Below are 23,330 nucleotides of genomic sequence, written 5' to 3' on the forward strand. Positions count from 1 at the left end.
ATACTATTTGTTGTATAACACAGCATTGTAAATGGACAGAGCCTGCTTGCTGCAGAGGTAACACTTGGGAAGTCTAGCGCCCCAAATTTTACCTGCTCATCTCTGGGCCAAGGGCATACTATTTCTGCATAGCTAAAAGCCCAATGGCCACACTAGTCCAGAAGCTCTCCTCTGCTCTGCAGAGAGTTGAAAGTTCATCTACTTCTCAGTGAAGAATATCATGAGTTCCTTACCTGGAGGAGCACAGGCCGGGCTCTCGTTCCTGTCCTCCCTGTCGTTCCTGACTCTCTGTAACCTTGGTGGACCCCTGTAACTGTCTGATTCTAGGCTTCCTCTTCTGCACAAGAGTGATGCTGCCTCATGAGCTTGTGGGGACCCTCACATGCTGAACTTTTTACTTAAAAAAAAATCACATGACTATATGAGTATATTCTTAATGCAAAAAACCAAAACACGGAAAAGCAAAAGTCCAAGTTTCTGTTCTCCAAACTTCCTTACCACCCCCCGCCCCAGCCCCTACCTGCCTAATTCCTTCCCTTCCCTTTCTGGGTATCCATATAGACAGTTTCCTTCGCATTTACTTACAGACATAGACTTATATAATAAATAGTTTTGTTTTTGGTGTTTCCCTCTAACATTTTGTCCAGAAAAACAGAAAAGTTGAAAGAATTACAGAATGAGCATCCTTATAACCACCTAGGTTTTAGAGTAAACACTTTGCTGTACTGCGTTATCACACACCTCCTCATTTACCCACGCTTCCTTTCCTCCATCCGTCCTCTTACACTTTCACTTCAGCATACAGTGAGTTGCACCAATCTAGAGTCAACATTGTGTACGGGTTTTTTTGTTTTGTTTTTGTTGTTTGAGATAGGGTCTTGTTCTGTCTCCCAGGCTGGAGTGCAGTGACATGCATGATCTTGGCTCACTGCAACCCCTGCCTTCTGGGCTCAAGTTATCCTCCTGCTTCAGCCTTCTTTTTTTTTTTTTTTTTTTTTTGAGACGGAGTCTCACTCTGTCGCCCAGGCTGGAGTGCAGTGCCAGATCTCGGCTCACTGCAAGCTCCGCCTCCTGGGTTCACGCCATTCTCCTGCCTCAGCCTCCCAAGTAGCTGGGACTACAGGCGCCCGCCACCTCGCCCGGCTAGTTTTTTGTATTTTTTAGTAGAGAGGGGGTTTCACCGGGTTAGCCAGGATGGTCTCGAACTCCTGACCTCGTGATCCGCCCATCTCGGCCTCCCAAAGTGCTGGGATTACAGGCTTGAGCCACCGTGCCCGGCCCTGCTTCAGCCTTCTAAATAGCTAGGACCACAGGCGCACACCACCACGCTCAGCTAATTTTTGTATTTTTTGTAGAGATGGGGTTTTGCCATGTTGCGCAGGCTGGTCTTAAACTCCTGAACTCAAATCTGTCACCCAGGCCTCCCACAGTGCTGGGATTACAGGTGTGAGCCATTGGACCCGGCCTATTTCTTTACTTTAAAACGTCAGAAGATAACTTATCTCAAATAAAAAATTACTAAAATTAAGAATTTCTAATTGGCTGTTTCTTTTTGTTTTTAATTCGTGGTAAGAATATTTAACATGGGATCTACCCACTTCACAAATTAAGTGTACAATGCAGTATTATGAACTCTAGGCATGATGTTGTGCAGCAGATCTCTAGAACACATTCATCTTGCACAGCTGAAACTTTCAACCCATTGAAGAGCAACTCCCCACTTCCTCCTCCCCTCAGCCCCTGGAAACCACCATTGTACTCTGCTTCTGTGAGTTTGACTATTTTAATTAATTAATTTTTTTAGACAGAGTCTCACTTCGTCGCCCAGGCTGAAATGCAATGGCGTGATCTCGGCTCACTGCAACCTCCGCCTCCCGGTTCAAGCGATTCCCCTGCCTCAGCCTCCAGAGTAGCTGGGATTACAGGTGCCTGCCGCCATGCCCGGCTAATTTTTACAATATTTTTAGTAGACACAGGATTTCACCATGTTGGCCAGGCTAGTTTTGAACTTCTGACATCAAGTGATCTGCCCGCCTCGGCCTCCCAAAGTGCTGGGGTTACAGGTGTGCGCCACCACGCCCAACTGGTTTCTTTTTTCCTTTTTTTTTTTTTTTTTGTGAGGGAGTCTCACTTTGTCCCCCAGGCTGGACTGCAGTGGCATTATCTCGGCTCACTGCAAACTCCGCCTCCCAGGTTCAAGCGATTCTCCTGCCTCGCCTCCTGAATAGCTGAGATTACAGGCATCTGCCACCATGCCCAGCTAATTTTTGTATTTTTAGTAGTGAGAGACTTGAGTTTCACTGTGTTGGCCAGGCTGATCTCAAACTTCTGACCTTGAATGATCCGCCCGCCTCTGCCTCCCAAAGTGCTGGGATTAGAGGCATGAGCCATTGTGCCCAGCCGGCGGTTTCTTTCTGGGTAGATGGTGATATCATCTTAAAATTATGAGGGCTGGGCGCGGTGGCTCAAGCCTGTAATCCCAGCACTTTGGGAGGCCGAGACGGGCGGATCACGAGGTCAGGAGTTCGAGACCATCCTGGCTAACATGGTGAAACCCCGTCTCTACTAAAAAATACAAAAAAAAAAAAAAAACTAGCCGGGCGAGGTGGCGGGCGCCTGTAGTCCCAGCTACTCGGGAGGCTGAGGCAGGAAAATGGCGTAAAAACCCGGGAGGCAGAGCTTGCAGTGAGCTGAGATCCGGCCACTGCACTCCAGCCTGGGCGACACAGCGAGACTCCGTCTCAAAAAAAAAAAAAAAAAAAAAAAAAAATTATGACAATTTTTTCTCATCTTCCAATCCTTACATGTTTTCTTTCTTTTTCTTTCCTTGGGGCATTGACCAGGACAATGCAGTTCTATGTTAAACCATAGGAGATTACTGAGTATTTTTGTGTTAATTAATCCTGACCTTAAAGGATTAATTAAGGATCTTTGCAATTTTCTTTATCAAGTAAAATTTTGATGTAAGGTTTTGGTATGTGAAATTTACTAGTTGAAAAAGTTTCTTCCAGTCTTAATTAGCTAAGAGGGAAAAAATCATAAGTAGGCTTTGAATCTTATCAAATTTCTGAATAAACTGAGATAATTATATGATTTTTTTTTTTCTTTTTAATGTGGTAGCTCATGTTAATAGGTTTTTCAATGTTGAAAAATTCTTCACAGGATTTTGGGAGTCTGAAGCAGGAAGATCGCTTGAGCTCAGGAGTTCAGTATCAGCCTGGGCAACATAGTGAGACCTCATCCCTATTGAAAAAAAGAAAAAATATATGTGTATATATACATATACACACAGAAATATATACATATATAGATACAAATATACACATGTATATATATACACATAATATAAAAAAAAATTATTACATTCCTAAGCTAAGTTTTACTTGATTTTATATACAGTTGGCCCCTTGTATCCTGGGGCTTTACATCTGTGGTTTCAACCAACCGTGGATCAAAAATATTTGAAAAACAAAAGCAATAACAAATAACAAGAAAAAATAATACAAATAAAAAATCAATACAACAACTTTTTTTTTGAAACAGTCTTGCTTTGTTGCCTAGGTTTGAGTGCAGTGGCACCATCATAGCTCACTGCAGCCACGACCTCCTGAGCTCAAGTGATCCTCCCACTTCAGCCTCCTGAGTAACTGGGACCAGAACGCCTGGGCTCAAGTGATCCTCCTGCCTCAGCCTCCCAAAGTGTTGGGATTACAGGAGTGAGCCACCGTGCTCGGCCCCAACAACTATGTACACAGCATTTACATTGTATTAAGTAGTAGTGTAAGTAATTTAGAGGTGATTTAAATTATACAGAGGATGTACATAGGTTATACGCAAATACAGATGCTCCTTGACTTATGATGGGGTTACAACCAAATACATCTATCATATAGATTGACAGTATGGTGAGTTGAATTTACAATGGGTTTATCCAGATGTAACCCCATTGTAAGATGAGAAGCGTTCTGAATGCCCATTGCTTTCACACCATTGGCAAGTCAAAAATTCTCAATTGAAGCCATCATAAATTGGGGACTGACTGTACAGTGCTATTTTATATAAGGGACTTGAGCATTGTGGATTTTGGGGGGAGGGTCCTGGAACTAATCCCTTGTGGATATGGAGGGACTGCTGTATATATACATCTACAGGGCAAGATAGTTTATTTTTTAAAATTATACCATGTTGATTGTGATGACTGGCATTATAGATTATGATGATTTTTCTCTGATTTTGTATACTGAGGTGTTTTGATAAGACCAAGAATGTTAGAGAAATAAAGATCTTAAATACAAAATGATAAATTAATATATATACTATTTGATTCTGTTAGCTATATTTTGTTTTATATAAGTGATCCTAAGTAAAAAAATAGTTTTATAATTTTATTTTTGTTAACTTTATCTAACTTGAGAATTAAAAATTTTAGTTTCTTAAAATGAACTGGATAATTTTTTTACTTTTTTATTTTCTTTTTCTTTTTTTTTTTTTTTGAGATGGAGTCTCCCTCTGACGCCCAGGCTGGAGTGCGGTGGCTCAATGTCTGCTCACTGCAAGCTCCGCCTCCCAGGTTCACACCATTCTCCTGCCTCAGCCTCCCTAGTAGCTGGGACTACAGGCGCCTGCCACCACGCCCAGCCAATTCTTTTGTATTTTTAGTAGAGACGGGGCTTCACTGTGTTAGGATGGTCTGGATCTCCTGACCTCAAGATCCGCCTGCCTCGGCCTCCGGAAGTGCTGGGATTATAGGCGTGAGCCACTGCACCCGGCCTACTTTTTAAATTTTCTTGTGCAGCACACTGTCCAGTAGAAATGTAATACAAGAACACATGTGACTTAATGTTTGTAGTAGCCACTTAAAAAAGTAAAAAATATGCGAAATACATTTTAATAATATATTTAATTCAATATGTCCAAAGTAGTGTCATTTCAACATGTTATCAACATAAACATGAATGAGATATTTCACCTTCTGTTTTTGCACTAAGTTTTTGAAATCTGATATTTTATATTGATAGCACTTCTTAATTCAGACACGAAATTTTCATAAGAAATACGTGATTTGTATTTAAGTTTCATAAAATTTACAATTCAAAAACTAGATTCACATACGCGAATCGTTTCAAACATACTTAAAAGTTTTCCAGGAGGACCTCTCAGCCCAGCGCCTGGCCCCCGTGAAGTCAGCCCTGACTGCAGCCTGCGAAGCACCCGCCGGTTGTCCCAGGGGAGGGCGCTTCAGACGAAAACGCAGAGCCCCCCAGGAGGCGCGGGAAGCAGGAGGAGGGCGAGGGGGCCCAGGAAGGCAATGGCGGTGAGGCGGAACGAGGAGGGGCGAGTGAGGACGGGGGGCGCAGGTGGGCGAGCGCCGGGCTGTCTGCAGCCAGAGTGTCACCCCTCCTGAAGGCCCTGGGCAGGTGAAATGAGGACCAGCGCTGACAAAGGGTAGGATGCAGAAGACTCCTCAGGAGTGACCTTGGAGCTGAGATCACCCTCGGGAAGCTCGGATTCTCATCCGTGTCCACGGACACGGCGGCCTCAGACTTGGAGTCCGGGGAAAAGGCAGCGGCTGTGAGCATCACAGTGAGAAAACCAGGCTCCTGCGACCCCCAGGCCTTAAGCCCCGACCCCAGGGCATTTGGGAGCAGGTCTGCGTCAGGGCCCAGCACACTCTGTAAGGGAGCTCTCTGCCTTTCTGGGGTCCTCCAGCTGAAGAAGGATGTGATTTGCACGAAACCCACCCTGTAGACCTCGAAATCAGCAGGAAGCCCCAGGAACTTGGGGGGGGGGGGGGGACTTTGATGTGGCTCCCGCGCACCCACCGGGCACCGCGTGAATTGCCAGGCGCACGACAATTGAGTGGACGCTGGGTTCGCTGAGCCCCCCAGAGGCTCCTCGCCATGGGTCACCTGTGCCACCTTGGACCACCCAGAGAAACCCTTTCCCCCGCCAGGTGAGCCGCAGGCCAGGCGCCAGGCCTGAGTGTGCCCCGGGCAGGGATTTCTCTGTGAACAGCCCATCATGCCGTAGTATCAATGTTATCTCAGCTGCATGTTCTGAAGAAACACGAATTTCATGCACAAGCGTGAATTTTCCGTGTTTTAAATTGTAAATGGGACTCCAACGAAGTTGAAACTTGAAGCAGCCTGGAAGCAAACTTAATTGCGCCATCCCCCACCATCCTCCAGGGTAAACTGAGGAGCATAGTTAATTGGTTTTGTCAGATGGGCTTGTCAGATGGGCTGTTCTGGATGTAACCACCTAATTCCTGGAACCCATTGAGAGTCAGCTTCCTTTATGGGCATCTGACAAGATGTGCTCAGAGTCAAACACCTTGAGGATCTTTATGGAAACAACTTTTGGCTTTTTATTAAGATGTCATTCAGGGCTCTGAACAATCGAAGACATTGAATTGAGCTGTTAGGTGGATGGGTTTGATGTAGTTATACAGTGTGCAATTGGTACTTGTCAATAGTGTAATGATATTGCAAAAATAAAGAAAACCGTCTTTAAAAAAGAAAAACAGCCGGGCACAATGGCTCACACCTGTAATCCCAGCACTTTGGGAGGCCAAGGTGGGCGGATCACGAGGTCAGGAGTTCGAGACCAGCCTGGCCAGCATGGTGAAACCCCGTTTCTGCTAAAAATACAAAAATTAGCCGGGCATGGTGGCCTGCGCCCAGGCAGGCTGTCCTGGGAGAGGAAGCTTGGCTGTCTAATGCAGTGTGGCCATTTGGCTATGACATCACACTGCACAGTTTAATGACTGAAATCAGACCTCTTCTTGTTATTGGAGATGACTGGAGGATTTTTTTTTTCCCCTGAAAGTAAGTAGGTGAGCCATGAAGATCCCAGATTTCATTCAGGGACTCGGAACCAGCAGCAAGGAGCAGGCTGCGTGGAGAAAACAGAGGTGGCTCTGAAGTACCCCACGAGTCCAGCTTGTTCAAAGTAAAAGCGGCAATGGCTTTGGGATCACAAAAACAGCCCTTTAACATCAAAGTCAATTAGTAGAAACCCCTAAATATCATGTGGCAAAAAAAGATTTGAAATTTACTTAAATATTCAGTTTATTTTCTCAGATGGGACTCAATTTTTTTTTTTTTTCCTGAGACAGAGTCTCACCCTGTTGCCCCAGCTAGAGAGCAGTGGAGCCATCTCGGCTCACTGCAACCTCTGCCTCCCTGTTCAAGCAATTTTCCTGTTTCAGCCTCTTGAGTAGCTGGGACTACAGGCAGGAGACACCACGCCCAGCTATTTTTTGTGTTTTTAGTAGAAATGGGGTTTCACCATGTCGACCAGGCTAGTCTCAAACTCCTGACCTCGTGATCTCAAGTGAAGTGAGGCCTGCCTCGGCCTCCCGAAGTGCTGGGATCACAGGCGGGAGCCACTGCATCCCACTGGGACTCAATTTTTAACACATACTTTTAACACTTTTGTGCTATAAAAGTAAATTATTAATTCTGTAAAAAAAAAAAAACCTGTGTGTACTTTAATAAGTAAAACTAAGTTGGTTATAATGTGACAAAAATACAAGCAATAATAATAGAAAAATTATCCAATAGGAACCGTGCAAAGAATTTTATATTATAACTCATGTCCCCTTTCCCTGCAATGTTATTAACTTCTATCCCCATTTTCTACATCAAGGAAATTAAGTTTGGAGACACTGAGTGACTGACTTAAGTCACAGATCTGGTAGGTGGAGAGAGTTTCTCACTCCAGGGACCACAATCTACAGAATAAACTTGTACATTCTTGTACAAATATTTGTTACCATTGTTAACCATTTGTTTAACCAAGTTTAACCATTTGTTAAACTTGTACAAATATTTGTTACCATTAAAGTAGGTAGGCAAACTGTTACTAGCATCAGATTATGGCAGGAATAAGAAGAAAGGGTGGTGGGCTGGTCTTGCTTCTGCAGTTTAATGGGGATCCCTGCACTGAGATGTCTGGCTAAGTGGTCATTGTAACAAATGGCAGAGATCATGAAAACATCAGGGAGCAGGTGGTGGCTGTTCCAGTTTCTGATCTCAGGGAGAGGGAAGAGCTGCAGATGTCTTTACTGTGAATGAGGGAGAGAAACGCTAAAGCGCAGAAATGCTCAGAACCAAAGAGCTGGATCACTCACGCTTCTGGAAAAGACATTAGCATCTTCTCATTGCTCATCTACTGTGCCTGGCACAGCCTTCTTTTCTTTTTTTTTTTTTTTTGAGATGGAGTTTTGCTCAGTCGCCCAGGCTGGAGTGCGGTGGCGCGATCTCGGCTCACTGCAAGCTCCGCCTCCTGGGTTCTCGCCATTCTCCTGCCTCAGCCTCCCAAGTAGCTGGGACTACAGGCGCCCGCCACTACACCCGGCTAGTGTTTTGTATTTTTAGTAGAGACGGGGTTTCACCGTGTTAGCCAGGATGGTCTCGATCTCCTGACCTCGTGACCCGCCCGTCTCGGCCTCCCAAAGTGCTGGGATTACAGGCGTGAGCCACCGCGCCCGGCCGGCACAGCCTTATTTTCCAGCTTTCTGAATGTGAGTTCCATCCATATCGTTTGCATAGCTGTGGTACTGGGCTGTGGAGAGCTTGGGATGCGTGTCCATGAGGAAATGGGCTGTTCTGGTTATTATAAAATGGCCAAGGGAGGGCACCATGGCACACCTCTGAGTAACCCAGGACACTCCTGTTTGGGGAATGCAAACCATCCATATGGCAGGGGCAAATTATAAAGATTGATCCTGTTACAAGAATGGTTTCAAATCTGACCAACCTCATGGCATACATTGGGGAAGCAATTGTGAAACCCCTTGATTGTCTGAATCTGGACATGCTGTACTGTGCCAATGGTTTGAGTGTGACAGAAAATGTAGCTGTGTCTACTGGGAAAGACTGGGGAAATTTCTTCCTGTGGAGTTCTTTATAAAGCAAAAGTGCATGAAACTGTCAGTAATATTGTCGTCTATAAAGGGAAGTTACTCTTAGAGGCTAATATTGCATGATGACTACTTTTTTTTTTTTGCCTATTTGGAAAAGATCTTTATCTCTTGGAGTATTAAGAAGTCAACATATAATTGCCACCCTATACACTGTGTTCTGGAGTGCCTAATTTATTGAAGTGTGAAACCTGTTTTAAATAAAAATCTGTTTCAAAACCAAGGCCAGACATGGTGGCTCATGCCTATAATCCCACACTCTGGGAGGCTGAGGTGGAAGGATCACTTGAGGCCAGGAGTTCAAGACTAACCTGGGCAACACAATCTCCACCAAAAAAAAAATTTAGCAATTAGTCAGACCTGGTGGCACATACCTGTTGGTCCCAGCTACTTGGGAGACTGAGGCAGGAGGATCGTTTGAGCCCAAGAGGTCAAGGCTACAATGAGCTGTGACGCACCACTGCACTCCAGCCTGGGTATGAGGCCCTGTCTCCAAAAAAAAAGAAGTCTGGAAACACTGACAGTATTTTTGTAATAGATTGAACCCACTTGTTTAGTTCTTCTGGGGTAAAGGCATAAGTTTACACCCTGGAAGTTGGACACATAAATTATCTGCAGCAATATATGGTGGACGCAGGTGCAGCGGATGATGGGAACGTTGCTTTAATGCACACTGTGCATTGCAGTTTTGCACAACCTAGTGAGGGACAGCACATTAAACATGTCATAACAATAAACTATTATGGACAGTTGTCTGTTTTCAGACATTGTGGCTACCCCAAACAACTTTAAGTCAAAAGACATGATCATTTAGTTTAACCCTGTTTTAAAAGTCAGTTTAAAAAGGGTACACTACTCTGTAATGCATTTTCTGTATGGAAATCTTTCCTAGTTGGTCCAGTTCGATGATTAAACATCTGTTGCACTGTAAAAAGAATACAAGCCAATAGTGTACTAGAGGATACTCACTATTTCATCATTTTGTGATTCAATGACATTAAAGGGAGTAAAGTAGAAAATATAATAGGTATAAGTGTGTAATTGTAAGGAATAGGAGGGAAGTTCTTCTTGGAACAAATTGGCTTCAAGGGCCCTCGTGTTGACTTTGCTACTTTTGAAGAAAGGAGTGTGATGCTTTCACCCTGAGGGATAATCTGAGAGACTTCACTAGTGACACATGCTTAACAGATGATATTAAAGCAGACTTTAACAAGCCAAAGACAATGTGTTACTTATGAGCAGCAAGAAACATACAGTCTCACCAAAGTGCACCCTTCAGAAAGTGCTGGGCATATAAGTAGTGAGGCCTTTCATTATTCTAATACACATGTTGACTAAATGGACACTTTCTTCAATTCAGATATTAAGACGCCTCTTCCCAATAGTTTGAATGGGCTGTGTATCTATGTCAAGCGTACATTCAGTGAGAAATTTACTAAGATTCCAAATATCTGAAGTATCACATCCTTTAACCCTTTACTGAATATAAAATGAAGCCTGACCTCCAAGAGTCTTGGAAAAATGTGCATTTCTTAGGATTATTTAAAAAATGAATCCTTTGGCCGGGCATGGTGGCTCACGCCTGTAATCCCAGCACTTTGGGAGGCCGAGGCAGGCGGATCACAAGGTCAGTAATCCCAGGTACTTGGGAGGCTGAGGCAGGAGAATCGCTTGAACCCGGGAGGTGGAGTTTGCAGTGAGCCGAGATCGTACCACTGCACTCCAGTTTGGGTGACAGAGTGAGACTCTGTCTCTAAAAAAAGAAAAAGAATCCTTCTAGGTGGTTCATCAGCTTAAACCATGTTGGCTGAACATGAAGACTTTGTCAAATCTTGGAAACATGGATAATATCATTTGAAGGTATTACATTTTAAGGAATAAAATAATACTAAAATTAGGATTATTTTGCCATAGGATAAAATAGAAATACTGCCATACATTTGACTCATTTATATGACTGAAAATCATATATTTTCAGATTGTTGCTTCATTTTAAAAACTAGACCTCACAAAGCTGACACAAGTTATGTGCAAAATAAGGAAGTCACCCATCTCTAGTTCAGGCCTTGTTGCCAATGAAATTTTAAAATACGATATTGATAGCATTTGACTAGACAATAACTAAAATTGGACAAAGGAGATATTTTACTCTCATTGGAGGTTGGCAGCATTTTATTCAGGTTTAAAATTTATGATTCAGCCGGGTGCGGTGGCTCAGGCCTATAATCCCAGCACTTTTGAGAGGCTGAGGCAGGCAGATATCTTAAGGTCAGGAGTTCAAGACAAGCCTACCAACATGGTGAAACCCTCTCTCGACTAAAATTATAAAAATTAGCTGGGTGTGGTGGCACGTGCCTGTAATCCCAGCTACTTGGGAAGCTGAGGCAGGAGAATGACTTGAATCTGGGAGGTGGAAGTGAGCCGAGATGGTGCCACTGCACTCCAGCCTGAGCAACAGAGTGAGATTCCATTAAAAAAAAAAAAAAATTATGATTCTCTGAACTGTGGGTCAGGGAACCGTAGAGAACAGAAGTTTGCAGGTCTACACGTGGAATCTGCAGTTCTGTTAGGAGAGAATGGCAGTGCAAAAGAGCGACAATTCCTGAGCATCTTCCTTGCAACGTTGACAATGACCCAAAGTTTCTGGGTTGTCCAGTGAGGGGCACAGCTGATGTTACCCCTCCTGTGCTGGCAGTTTTCTAAGTGAGTTCGGATCTTCTAGGAAGGAAGAATAGCCATGAGGTCTCTGTGGGAGATCTTTGCAGTGGGAGGTCTCTGTGCAGCGCTGTGGAAAAGGTCTCTGTAGGGGCCAAGCCTCCCAAGGAGATTTACAGGCTCCATCTCCGCCTCTCCCAATCCATTAGAACGCGCGTTTCCAGCATCTGTGGGGTGCCCGGATGAGGGGATGTGCCTCCAAGTTGTCCTCAAGAGATTCCCAATTGTTTGTGGATGTTGGATGTGCTGTGTCCATGGATTTTGGTGTCTTGTGCATCCAGCAGCATTGGCACATCCAAGCTGAGGAAAGTGGGACCCCTGCCTCCAGCTGCCTGCATGTGAGGTCTCCCTAGAAGGAAGCGTTTAGTGGCTGGGTGGGAAGATTAGGGTGCTCGAATGGGTACTGTGTGGAGGTGCAGAGGCACCAGGCTCTAGCACCCTCCTGCCTCCCGGAGAGGCCCAGGTCAGGATCACTGCAGCGACCAATGCCTTGGATCACTCGAGGGCTAGAAGGCACCCACCAACTGTGTAGACAGGAGCACTCAGGGTTGTTGCACATTGGGCATATTGTCACATCAGTTTTGGAATCAGCCTGCATGGAGTCAGTCCAGGACACCCAGCCAGGGTTCCGTCGTCGGGGAGGGGAATGCCCACGTGGCTTGTATGAAGGACACTCCAGGGGACGCAAGGGCTGTGGTCGCTGGGAGGAGCTCAGGGATGACAGAGACCCCAAGGATTCTACGGAGGTGGTCGGGTTTGGTGATAGGGTGCTGGCAGATGGCCGGTGTGAAGGGTGTTTCAGGGGATGCAAAGGCTCTGGTGGCTTGGAGGAGCTCAGGGATGACAGAGACTCAAAGGATCCTACGGAGGTCTTTGGCACTGATGAGGGCATGGAGGCCAAAGGAGCCGGGGGAGCCTGTAGGGACACATGGAAGCTGGTGGGAGAAGCTTTCCCACGCCCCCCACATGGCCGGTGGTTCCTAGCAGGTGCTTGTTTGTACGCTGGCCCCAGGTGGTCTTGGCATGGAAGGTGATGGGAGCTGCCCTCCCTAGGGAGCTCCTTCAGGCACCTGCAGGAGACAGGAGCACAGACTGCAGCTGGGAGCACTGGACACCTGTGGTCCAGGCCCCTCCAGGGCTCCCCATGCTGATTTCACAAAGCTCTGCCTACCCCTGCCCCAGGGCTTTAGTGACATCATGGCTGTGATCTCCCCTCCCAGATCAGCCCCAGGCCCTGGGGTGGCATCCTAGGCCCTGGTAGGAAGAAGGACATGGGAGAGAAGGGGAAAGAGCCTCACTTTTTCAGCAGGAAAGCGTAGACCTCAAGGTTCTCCACTTCTTTCAAGAGAATTCTGTAATCTGGAAAGCAGGAGATGGGTTATGGTGGCGAGGGAGGGAACTGGGATTTATAGGAGGCTGAGTCCGTGTACCCGTAGGAGAGACGCCAGGATCGGGGATTAGACTCTGGAGTCCCAGCATCCCTGTCGAAGGCCACATGGCCCCAAGAGTGATAGCCAGGTGCCGGGGGGCAGCACTTTGTCATTTACAAAGTACTTCCTGAGTCTCAAAGAGGACTCAGCCATGTTAAACAGCTGCCACATGGACCTGGAGCCCCTCCTGCAGGTCCACGCAGTCACTGGTCCCCTTCCCCACATAGTCCCCTCCTGGACAACACCCACTCCCTGGACCCCATGACTTCATCCCGGCAGGGAATCGGAGATGGATCCCGGGTTCCAATTGCCCTAGCAGGAGCTTCCCCATCAGGCCTCTGCAAAAGACTTTCTAGGAGACTTGGTGCTTGTTCCTAGGAACAGGTGAAGCTGTGATCTCTGGGGCTTCGGGGACCCTCAGAGCCTTACCTTTCGAAGTGATATACCTATTTCTGATCCTTATCCATTCCCCCACTTCAGCTCGATCCTGAGAGACAAGAAAGAGTGAGGGTGCAGGCCAGGTCTCAGTCTCCTGTCCCCACAGCTGCGGACCCACAGTGCTCATGAATGACACACTTTCTCCACTCAGCTCACGGAGCCCTGTGTGCTTCTCTTTCCTTTCACTCGTTTCTGAAGTGCATAATAACCTTTTCTGGTTTCCTTCTTTGAAAAGCACGGAGGGGTTTTCTATGTGAGGCCCACCCTGGGCGGCCTCAGTCCCTGTTCCGCTGCTTGTGAAACACACACACTTGGGTCTGCAGGTGCCTCTGAGCTGGCAGGGAGGATTCTGCTTCCGAGGAGGCCAGAGGCGACTCCAGTCTCAGGTAAGGGCTCTCGGGCTCAGCACAGCCCCAGAGCACCACACACAGAGGCTGGGACCCGAGGTACCTGCCCGGGAAGGCGGCTGATGAGCCCGGGCTCAGGGCCTGTCCTCCCACAACGACCTCACCCCTCTCATGACCGGGTCCTCGCCGCTGAGTCCCGGGGTTTGTTTTTGCTGTGATGCCTCCCGTGCACCCCCACAGATGGTCTGGGAGCTGGGGATGGAAATCCTAGGCCCACTCCAACCCCTGCCTGCCCTGCCGTCCCTAGAGGGATGATGAGATTTCCCATCACAGGAGCGCCTCTGGTTGATTTGGAAAAGTGGAAAAGAGAGCAGGAAAAACAGAATCATTCTCTGCTGGGTGTGGGCTGAGGGCTCCTTACATTCTTGCTGTTCTCCTCTCTGGGAGGCCCTGAGGACGGCTCCCTGGGGGTAAAGTAGGGGCGTAAGATGATCAGGAACATCAGGCTAAACGCAACGAAGAGGATGAAATGGATGATCTCAGGAATGGGGCTCCAGCACAGCTCTGTGTCAAGAACACTGTTCAGAGAAAAGAGAATATCCATGTCAACTGCACTGCTGCCCTCAGTCTACTGAGCCCTGGGCGTCCCCTCTGGGACTATTTATTGGGGCCCAGGCCCACATCACAGAGCTGGGGCCTCCCCCTCACAAAGGGCTCCTAAGGGTGGGGTGGGCAGTGGGAGGAGGAGACTGAGGTCCAGCCCCACCCACCACCACCCACCCCTGCAGTTCCCTTCACCCTCCTGGCCTTCTACATCCCTCCTTCCCACTCCACCTGCTCAACCTGTCAGAGACAGACCTGGTCTGTTTTCCATCCTGTCACCCTGGCACACAGATGGTACCTGGTTCCTTGGAGATCTGCTCAGGCTCCCTCAATTTCACAGTTTTTGAGGATCTGGATTTGTCCCTGAAATTCCTGTTATTTCCAGGGATTATTGCTCTAGTGTCTCCTCTACCTGCTCACTGCAACCTCTGCCTCCCAGGTTCAAGCAATTCTCTACCTCAGCCTCCCGAGTAGCTGGAATTATAGGCACCTGCCACCACGCCTGGCTAATTTTTTTTATTTTTAGTGGAGATGGGGTTTCACCATCTTGGCCAGGCTGGTCTCGAACTCCTGACCTCGTGATCTACCCGCCTCACCCTCCCAGGGTGCTTGGGATTACAGGCGTGAGCCTCCTGTGCCTGGCCTCAAAAATGTTTTTCTAGGGCTTTGGCTAAGCACATGAAGATAAGTGATGCCCAATTCAGGTTTTGCCAAATAGCACAACTCTTTTCAGAGGCTACAAATTCCAGTGGCTCTGGCAGAATGAATATCAACCTAGGTCAATTCCTCATAACAAGAACCCACAAATTTGTCAGTCCACTTCATGTCTCAACTATAAGATAATAGCAGGCAAGATGCACATTCCTGACAGGCACAGGTTGTTTATATGGTGATTCTTCTTTGAGTTGTTGGTGTTTTCTCCCTTTCTTCCCTCCCTCCCTGCCTCCCTTTCCTCCCCTCCCCTCCAGCTAATAGAGGGCCCACGTCTTCACAGGGTGCTCACCTCTAACTGTCGCCAGCATTAGAAAAGGAAGTCAGGGCCAGGTGCAGGGGCTCACGCCTGTAATCCCAGCACTTTGGGAAGCCAAGGCAGGAGGATCACGAGGTCAGGAGATCGAGACCATCCTGGCTAACCCGGTGAATCCCGGTCTCTACTAAAAAATACAAAAATATTAGCTGGGCGTGGTGGCGGGCGCCTGTAGTCCCAGCTACTCTGGAGGCCGAAGCAGGAGAATGGCGTGAACCCGGGAGGCAGAGCTTGCAGTGAGCCAATATTGCGCCACTGCACTCCAACCTGGGCGATGACAGAGCTAGACTCCGTCTCAGAAAAACAAATAAATAAATAAAAATAAAATAAAACGAGGAAGTCAGAAAGCTTAGCAAGGCCTGGATCAGGAGAGCTCTTTATTCTAATGATGAGAAACCACCACAGGGCTCTGGGAAGGGAAGTGGCATGGTCTGATTTACCTATTTTAAAAAACCCATGTAAAGATTATGGGGGAGAGCAGGGGCAAGAGTAGCAGCAGAGATGCCAGGTAGGAAACAGTTACAAGAATCCAGATAGGTATGGTTGCGGGTTGCTTGGACTCGGGTGGTAATACTGCACAGGTTCGGGATACATTTTGAAGATAAAAGCCAGCTGGTCTTGCTCATGTGGACACTGAGAGAAACTGGGGCCAGGGAACTGGGTAAATTGCAGGGTGGGTGGGGAAGAGGGGGAAGGATGCTACTTTGACTGAGATGGAAACACTGGGGGAGGAGTTGGATGTGAATCCTGTGGGGGCTTCAGAAATCTTTTGATCTTTAATGTAAGACGGCCTTAGACATACCAGTGGCACTAGAAGCTGAGGAAGCATGGGAACAATCTAGAAATTGGCCAAGAGCTTTGGCTAGAAATTTAAATGTGGGAATCATCAGTTTATAGGTGTCACTGATATATTTAAAACCATGGACCACGGACCGGGCGCGGTGGCTCACACCTGTAATCCTAGCTCTTTGGGAGGCCGAGTCGGGCAGATCACTTGAGGTCCGGAGTTCAATACCAGCCTGGCCAACATGGTGAAACCCCGTCTCTTCTAAAAATACAAAAATTAGCTGAGTGTGGTGGCATGCACCTGTAATCCCAGCTACTCAGGAGGCTGAGGCAAGAGAATCACTTGAACCCGGGAGGCCAAGGTTGCAGGGCACCGAGATTACACCACTACACTCCAGCCTGGGCGAGAGACTCCGTCTCAAAAAAAAAAAAGTGACTGAGAACTCAAAAAGTGGGGAGAGCGGGAGCAGGGGAAGGGCTGAAAAACTACCTGTTAGATACTGTATTCACTATTTAAGTGACAGGTTCACTAGAAGCCCAAACCTCAGTACCACACAGTTTATCCATGTAACAACCCTGCACGTGTACCTACTGAATCTAAAATTTTTTTAAGGCCGGGTGCGGTGGCTCAAGCCTGTAATCCCAGCACTTTGGGAGGCCGAGATGGGCAGATCACGAGGTCAGCAGATCGAGACCATCCTGGCTAATACGGTGAAACCCTGTCTCTACTAAAAAAAATACAAAAAAACTAGCTGGGCAAGGTGGCGGGTACCTGTAGACCCAGCTATTCGGGAGGCTGAGGCAGGAGAATGGCGTGAACCCGGGAGGCGGAGCTTGCAGTGAGCCCAGATCGCGCCACTGCACTCCAGCCTGGGCGACAGAGCGAGACTCCGTCTCAAAAAAAAAAATTTTTTTTTTAAAAAGCAATAAGCCATGTTAATAGCAGATACCTTTGGTGTGATGTGATGTGATGAGAATGACATTTTCCCTGCAGGCTTCCTCCCCGTGACACAGGCGCCACACTGGCCATCTTTACAGCCCCGACCCTGGACAGTATTGAGCCCCTGAGCCCCCAGCACTTGTGTGTACAGCTCCCGTCCCCCTGCCCCACCTCACCTAGCTGGCTCTACCTTATTTTGACCTCGTAGCTGAGCACCGTGCTGGGAGGTGGCCATGGTACAGCCTGTAAGTAGGGCTGTAAATAGTCCAGCCCCATTACCACATGCTGGTCCAGCCAGCTGGCTGCAGGTGAGTTGTTTCTAGAACCAGAGTTTATAAAATGAGAAAAATAGAAGGGACAGAACAGTGTGTTCCCAGAACACACCTGCAGCTCCCACAGGCTAGGGTGGGGGTCTGGGTCCCGGCTCTGCTGGCTCGGTCACCTTGCTTCTCCTCAAGTTCCTTCTGTGGGACTGGGTGCTGTTTCTACCAAACTGTCTGCTCTCCAGTCCCACAGGGTGTTGCTTTCAGTTATCCTATGGCCTCTCCTCCTAGGCTTTGAAACTGGTTCATTGTTTTTTTTTGTTTTTTTTGTTTTGTTTTGTTTTGTTTTGTTTTGAGACGGAGTCTCGCTCTGTCGCCCAGGCTGGAGTGCAGTGGCCGGATCTCAGCTCACTGCAAGCTCCACCTCCCAGGTTTACGCCATTCTCCTGCCTCAGCCTCCCGAGTAGCTGGGACTACAGGCGCCCGCCACCTCGCCTGGCTAGTTTTTTGTATTTTTTAGTAGAGACGGGGTTTCACCGTGTTAGCCAGGATGGTCTCGATCTCCTGACCTCATGATCCGCCCGTCTCAGCATCCCAAAGTGTTGGGATTACAGGCTTGAGCCATCGTGCCCGGCCGATTCATTGTTCTTTTGCTGTATTTTTCCTTGTAGGTTTCAGAATTCTCTATTTATTTATGATAATTTGGGAAGGATCCTGGGAGAGTGAAAATAAATGAAGTGCTCAATCTGCCAAGTTTCACTGGAGGCTCCACTGATCTTTCTACTATGCTCAAATGCCTGCAGAACATCTGAGGAATCATCTTTCCTACCCTAAGACCCTGGGACTTAGCCCTGGCCCTGAGCCCCTGGCAGACATAAACTAATCAGCAAATGTGCAGGAAAAGTGCAGAGCTGCAAGATCAAAGTCAGATTCCCACTCTCCCTAAAGGCCTGGATTACCCTGGAAACCCACGTCCCCACTGCCTGGAAGGAGGGATGAGGACCCAAAGGAGTGGCTCTGGGCATCAGCTGGTCCAGGCAGGAGGCAGTTCCCCATGTCCCATCTTTCCAGCGCCCAAGGGAGCCTCTCGGGGGAGTCTCATCACCTCCCCTCACCATCACAAAGCAGCCTGCTCCTGGTCTGTATCCAAACACCCCTGGGGGCGGCCGTCCTGGGTGTGCTCCCCTTGCCCTGATGGCTCCTAGAACTCCATAAGGAGAGGCTCGCCAGGGTCACCCAGACAGTCCCTGACCCCACATTGTCCCGACACACAAGGCTTCACCCAGGAGGAAATAGGAAAAGGGAGTGAATCCCACAGGGTCCCCTCACAAAAGGAAAGCTACATGTTGTCACTTGCACGCAAGATGGGCTATGAGGCTGGAGAAAAACTCCCAGGGTCAACGCCTCCTGGAGTCTTTTTTTTTTTTGGAGATGGAGTCTTGCTCTGTCACCCAGGCTGGAGTGCAGCGGCGCAATCTCGGCTCACTGCAACCTCCACCTCCCTGATTCAAGCGATTCTCCTTCATCAGCTTCTGGAGTAGCTGGGATTATAAGTGCCCACCACCACACCCAGCTAATTTTTCATATTTTTAGTAGAGATGGGGTTTCACCATGTTGGCCAGGCTGCCCTTGAACTCCTGACCTCAGGTGATCTGCCTGCCCTGGCCTCCCAAAGTGCTGGGATTACAGGTGTGAGCCACTGCATCTGGCCACCTCCTGAAGTCTTTGCTGTACAGGGCTCTGTCCTTTTGTGGAGCCAGGAGGGTGGGATTCTGCCCTCATCTGCTGGCCAGTGCTCCCACCTCATTTTACCCAGGGGAAAGCCCAGCCAGGAGAGGCTGGCCTGTTATGCACCCACCACTCGAGGGCCTGTGGGAGGTAGTCACCCCCTTCTGGCCAGATTGAGTGCCTTTGCTTTGCAGTCCACTAATTCAAGTGTTAATCCCTCCCTCACCACCATAACCCATCTCCTGCTTTCCAGCTTGTAGAAGTCTCTTGAAAGAACTGGAGAACGCTAAGGACCACACTCTCCTGCTGGAAAAGTGAGGCTCTCTCCCCTTCTCTCCCATGTCCTCCTTCCTACCAGGACCTAGGATGCCACCCCAGGGCCTGGGGCTGATCTGAGAGGGGAGATCACAGCTGTGATGTCGCTAAAGCTGTGGGGCAGGGGTAGGCAGAGCTTTGTGAAGTCAGTGTGGGGAGCCGTGGAGGGGCCTGGACCACAGGTGCCCAGTGCTCCTGGCAGCAGCCTGTGCTCCTGTCTGAGGAAGCTCCCTAGGGAGGGCAGCTCCCATCACCTTCCACGCGAAGACTGCCCGGGGCCAGTGTACAAACGAGCACCTGCCAGGAACCACTGGCCATGTGGGGGACGTGGGAAAGCTTCTCCCACCAGCTTCCATGTGTCCCCACAGGCTCCCCCAGCTCCTCTGGCCTCCATGCCATCATCAGTCCCGAAGACCTCCGTAGGGTCCTTTGGGTCTCTATCATCCATCCCTGAGCTCCTCCCAGACACCAGAGCCTTTGTGTCCCCTGGAGCATCCTTCACAACGGCCACATGCGAGCACCCTATCACCAAACCCAGAATGATTTCTCTCCTACCTGGCTTTTGTGTTCTGCTCAGGTCTTTGATGGATTGTAGGGGCCACCCACACTGGGGAGGGCCGTCTGCTTTGCAATCCACTGGTTCAAGTGTTAACCTCACCTAGAACTTCCTCACACACACCTAGAATAATGTTTGGCCAAGTGTCTGCCCTCTGTGGGCCAGTTATGCAGACCCATGAAATTAACCATCACAGGCTCTGAGACTCCCGGCCCAAGAGGCCCACGCCCTCTAGCTTCTGCTTATGTGGCCCAGGGGTCCCTGGGGACAGTCTGTGGCCTGGATGGGGATGGGGCCACTCAGCAGCGTGTCCCCTGGTCATGTCCTTCACACCTGAGCCTCCCTCCTCCTCTGTAAGTGGGCTCTGTTCTGTACATTTATGGTTCTCGTTTTTATTGATCTATGATAATTATTTCTACCACTTAATTTTTTGTTCTGGCTTTTCTGAACTTCTATTTTATCTCTCCTTTCCTAACTTCTAGTAGAGAGACTCAGTTTTCGTATTCCCCTTCCTCTTTCGAATGACTTGGAGGTTATGGTAGGCTGATCATGGCTCCACAGATACACCCGTGTCTGAGCCCTGGAGCCCGCGAGCATCAGCTGGAATGGCAAAAGACATGATTAGAGAGAGACCCTGAGAGGAGGAGCGTATCCTGAGTCATCCAGGCAGGCCCTAAATGTCCTAGAAGAGAGAGTCCAAGGGAGCTTCGACCCAGAGCTGCACAAGCAACAAGGCCCTGTGAAAGACGGAGCAGGTCTTGGAGATGCAGCCACAGCGCAGGAACGCCAGGGCAGCCGCCGGAGGCCGGAAGAGGCCAGGAGGCTCCTCCCCGAGAGCCTCAGGAGGGAGCATGGCCCTGCCTTCTCCAGGCCTTGATTTCTGTCTTCTGGCCCCCGGGACTGTGAGGGAATAAGTTTCTGTTGCTGTGAACCCCCAGGCCTGTGGTAGCTTGTTACAGCAGCCACAGGAAACTAACACAGAGGTCGTATTTTCTCTTTTACTTTAATAAACTGCCTTGAACACTTTATCGTGTGCACCAGGACAGGCCCGCTCTTGGTCTAGACACAGCCAGCGTCTCTGCAGGTTTCTCTTCCACTGCAACCTCTGCCTCCTGGGTTTAAGCGATTCTCCTGCCTCAGCCTCCTGAGCAGTTGGGATTACAGGTGCGTGCCCCGACACCTGGCTAATTTTTTTGGTTGGTTGGTTGTTTTTCTGTTGAGATGGAGTCTCACTTTTGTTGCCCAGGCTGGAGTGCAATGGAGCAATCTGAGCTCACTGCAACCTCCACCTTCCGGGTTCAAATTATTTTCCTGCCTCAGCCCCCCAAGTAGCTTGGATTACAGGCTCCCACCACCATGCCCAGCTAATTTTTTTTGTAGTTTTAGTAGAGACAGGGTTTCACCATGCTGGCCAGGCTGGTCTCAAACTCCTGATCTCAGGTGATCTGCCCGCCTTGACCCCCCAAAGTATTGGGATTATAGGCGTGAGCCACTCTGTACCTGGCCGTTTTTTTTTTTGTTGTTGTTGTTGTATTTTTAGTAGAGATGGAGTTTCACTATGTTGGTCAGACTGATCTCGAATTCCTGACCTCATGATCCACCCACATCGGTCTCCCAAAGTGCTGGGATTACAGGCATGAGCCACTGCACCTGGCCGAATTGCTCCCACCTTTTATCTATTGTGAATAACACTGCTATCGACAGGGATGGGCGAGTGTCTCTTTATTTCCTTGCTTTCAATTTTGGGGGGATATACACCCAGAAGTGGAATTCTTAGAGCGTCCCTATGTATAATTTCTCGAGGAACCCCCATACTGTTTTCTAGAGGGGCGGCACTATTTTACATTCCCACCAGCAGTGCACAAGGGTTCCAGTTTCTCCACATCCTCACCAACATTCGTTATTTTCTGGGTTTTCTTTGATACTAGTCAATGTAGTAGGAGTGAAATGGTATCTCGTTGTCATTTTTCCATCTCCCTAATGATTAGTGATGCTGATTATGGAGAAATGTCTATTCAAGTCCTTTGCTTATTTTATTTCATTATTTTTTTTAAGACAGAGTCTCGCTCTGTCACCCAGGCTGGAGTGCAGTGGCGTGATCTGGGCTCACTGCAACCTCAACCTCCCGGGTTTAAGTGATTCTCCTGCCTCAGCCTCCCAAGTAGCTGGGATTACAGGCACACGCCACCACGCCCAGCTAATTTTTGTATTTTTAGTAGAGATGGGGTTTCACCATGTTGGCCAGGCTGGTCTGGAACTCCTGACCTCAGGTAATCTGCCCGCCTCAGCCTCTCAAAGTGCTAGGATTACAGGTGTGAGCCACTGCGCCTGGCCTTGCTCACTTCTTAATTTGATTGTTAGATTTTTGTTGTTGACTATTTAATTGAAGTGTAATATTCATACAGAGAAGCCACCAATCCCCAGAGGGCAGCTAGGTAAATTATCATAGAGTGACTACGTCTGGGACACCAGCCCTCAGATCAAGAAGTAGAATATTACCAGAGCCATCCTCCCCAACAGCACTAAGATAATCGCTTTCCCAACTTCTCACCAGATGTTTCTTTTGCCTGTTTCACAGAAATAGAATCGTGCAGTATGCATTCGTGTCTGGCTTCTTCTGCTCAACATTATGTTGCTGAGATTCACCAACTGTGCATGGCAGCTGTTAATCCATTTTCAGTGCTGTAAGAATTTTACTCTATAAATATACTGAGAGGTACTAATCCATTCTCCTGTTGGAAGTTGGGGCTATTGTGAATGGTGCTGATATGAACATTCTAGTGCACATCATTTGGTGAACACATGTACAGTGCACAATTCTTTTGGGTCTATGCATAGGAGTGGAATGTGGGGGTCACAGGTGTGGTCTCCTTTAGTAGGTATTACTCAAGGGTTTTCCAAAGTAGTTGTGCTATTTTACATTCCCAATAGTAGTATATAAAGTTTCAGTTACTCCACATTCTTGCCCAAACTTGGTATCAACAGTGTTTTTAATTTTAACCATTCTGGTAGGTGTAATATTGGTTTCTCATTGTGGTTTAAATTTGATGGCTTATGAGGTTGAGCATGTTTTATATGCTTTTTGGACATTTGGATGTTCATTTGTTTTTTCCTCTCCATTCCTCCCTCCTCCCTCCCTTTCTTTTTTTTTTTTTTTTTTTTTTTTGAGCCCGCCACCACGCCCGGCCCCTCCCTCCCTTTCTTCCTTCCCTTTTTTGTCTCGCTTCATTTCTTTCACCCATTGTCCTATTGGTCT

The 23,330-nt window shown here is 48.1% G+C and overlaps 1 protein-coding gene and 1 long non-coding RNA gene across 7 annotated transcripts in view; one reads left to right on the forward strand and one right to left on the reverse strand.

The window, feature by feature from the left end:
* Window positions 1–22,959, forward strand: part of LOC139356253 (uncharacterized) — a 43,322-nt gene extending 20,363 nt beyond the window's left edge. For 2 of the 4 annotated variants that reach the window (XR_011607800.1, XR_011607798.1), the window contains 4 exons: window positions 18,147–18,613; window positions 19,457–19,517; window positions 20,557–21,238; window positions 22,653–22,959. This is a non-coding gene — a long non-coding RNA (uncharacterized lncRNA). Of the gene's footprint in view, window positions 1–1,804; window positions 1,926–3,561; window positions 5,117–18,146; window positions 18,614–19,456; window positions 20,428–20,556; window positions 21,239–22,652 lie in introns of those variants that run through there. The other 2 variants (XR_011607799.1, XR_011607801.1) reach the window with 2 other exon arrangements.
* On the reverse strand, window positions 11,538–15,282 carry LOC105466112 (uncharacterized protein C5orf60-like). Of its 3 annotated transcripts, XM_011715056.3 has the most exons (5): window positions 15,264–15,282; window positions 14,278–14,434; window positions 13,501–13,558; window positions 12,940–13,000; window positions 11,538–12,711 (listed from the first exon to the last, which is right to left on the reverse strand). In XM_011715056.3, the coding sequence occupies exons 2-5, from the start codon at window positions 14,356–14,358 to the stop codon at window positions 11,991–11,993; spliced, it is 921 nt and encodes a 306-aa protein (XP_011713358.2). In that variant the 5' UTR covers window positions 14,359–14,434; window positions 15,264–15,282; the 3' UTR covers window positions 11,538–11,990. The 3 variants fall into 3 exon arrangements, with proteins under 3 accessions (XP_011713358.2, XP_070925753.1, XP_011713356.2); XM_071069652.1 differs by lacking the exon at window positions 15,264–15,282 and having other exon boundaries at window positions 13,501–13,959; window positions 14,278–14,556; XM_011715054.3 differs by lacking the exon at window positions 15,264–15,282 and having other exon boundaries at window positions 14,278–14,552.
* Window positions 22,960–23,330: the final 371 nt, after the last annotated feature.

This window comes from Macaca nemestrina, chromosome 9 (genome assembly GCF_043159975.1).
Source record: "Macaca nemestrina isolate mMacNem1 chromosome 9, mMacNem.hap1, whole genome shotgun sequence".
NCBI classification, from domain to species: domain Eukaryota; kingdom Metazoa; phylum Chordata; class Mammalia; order Primates; family Cercopithecidae; genus Macaca; species Macaca nemestrina.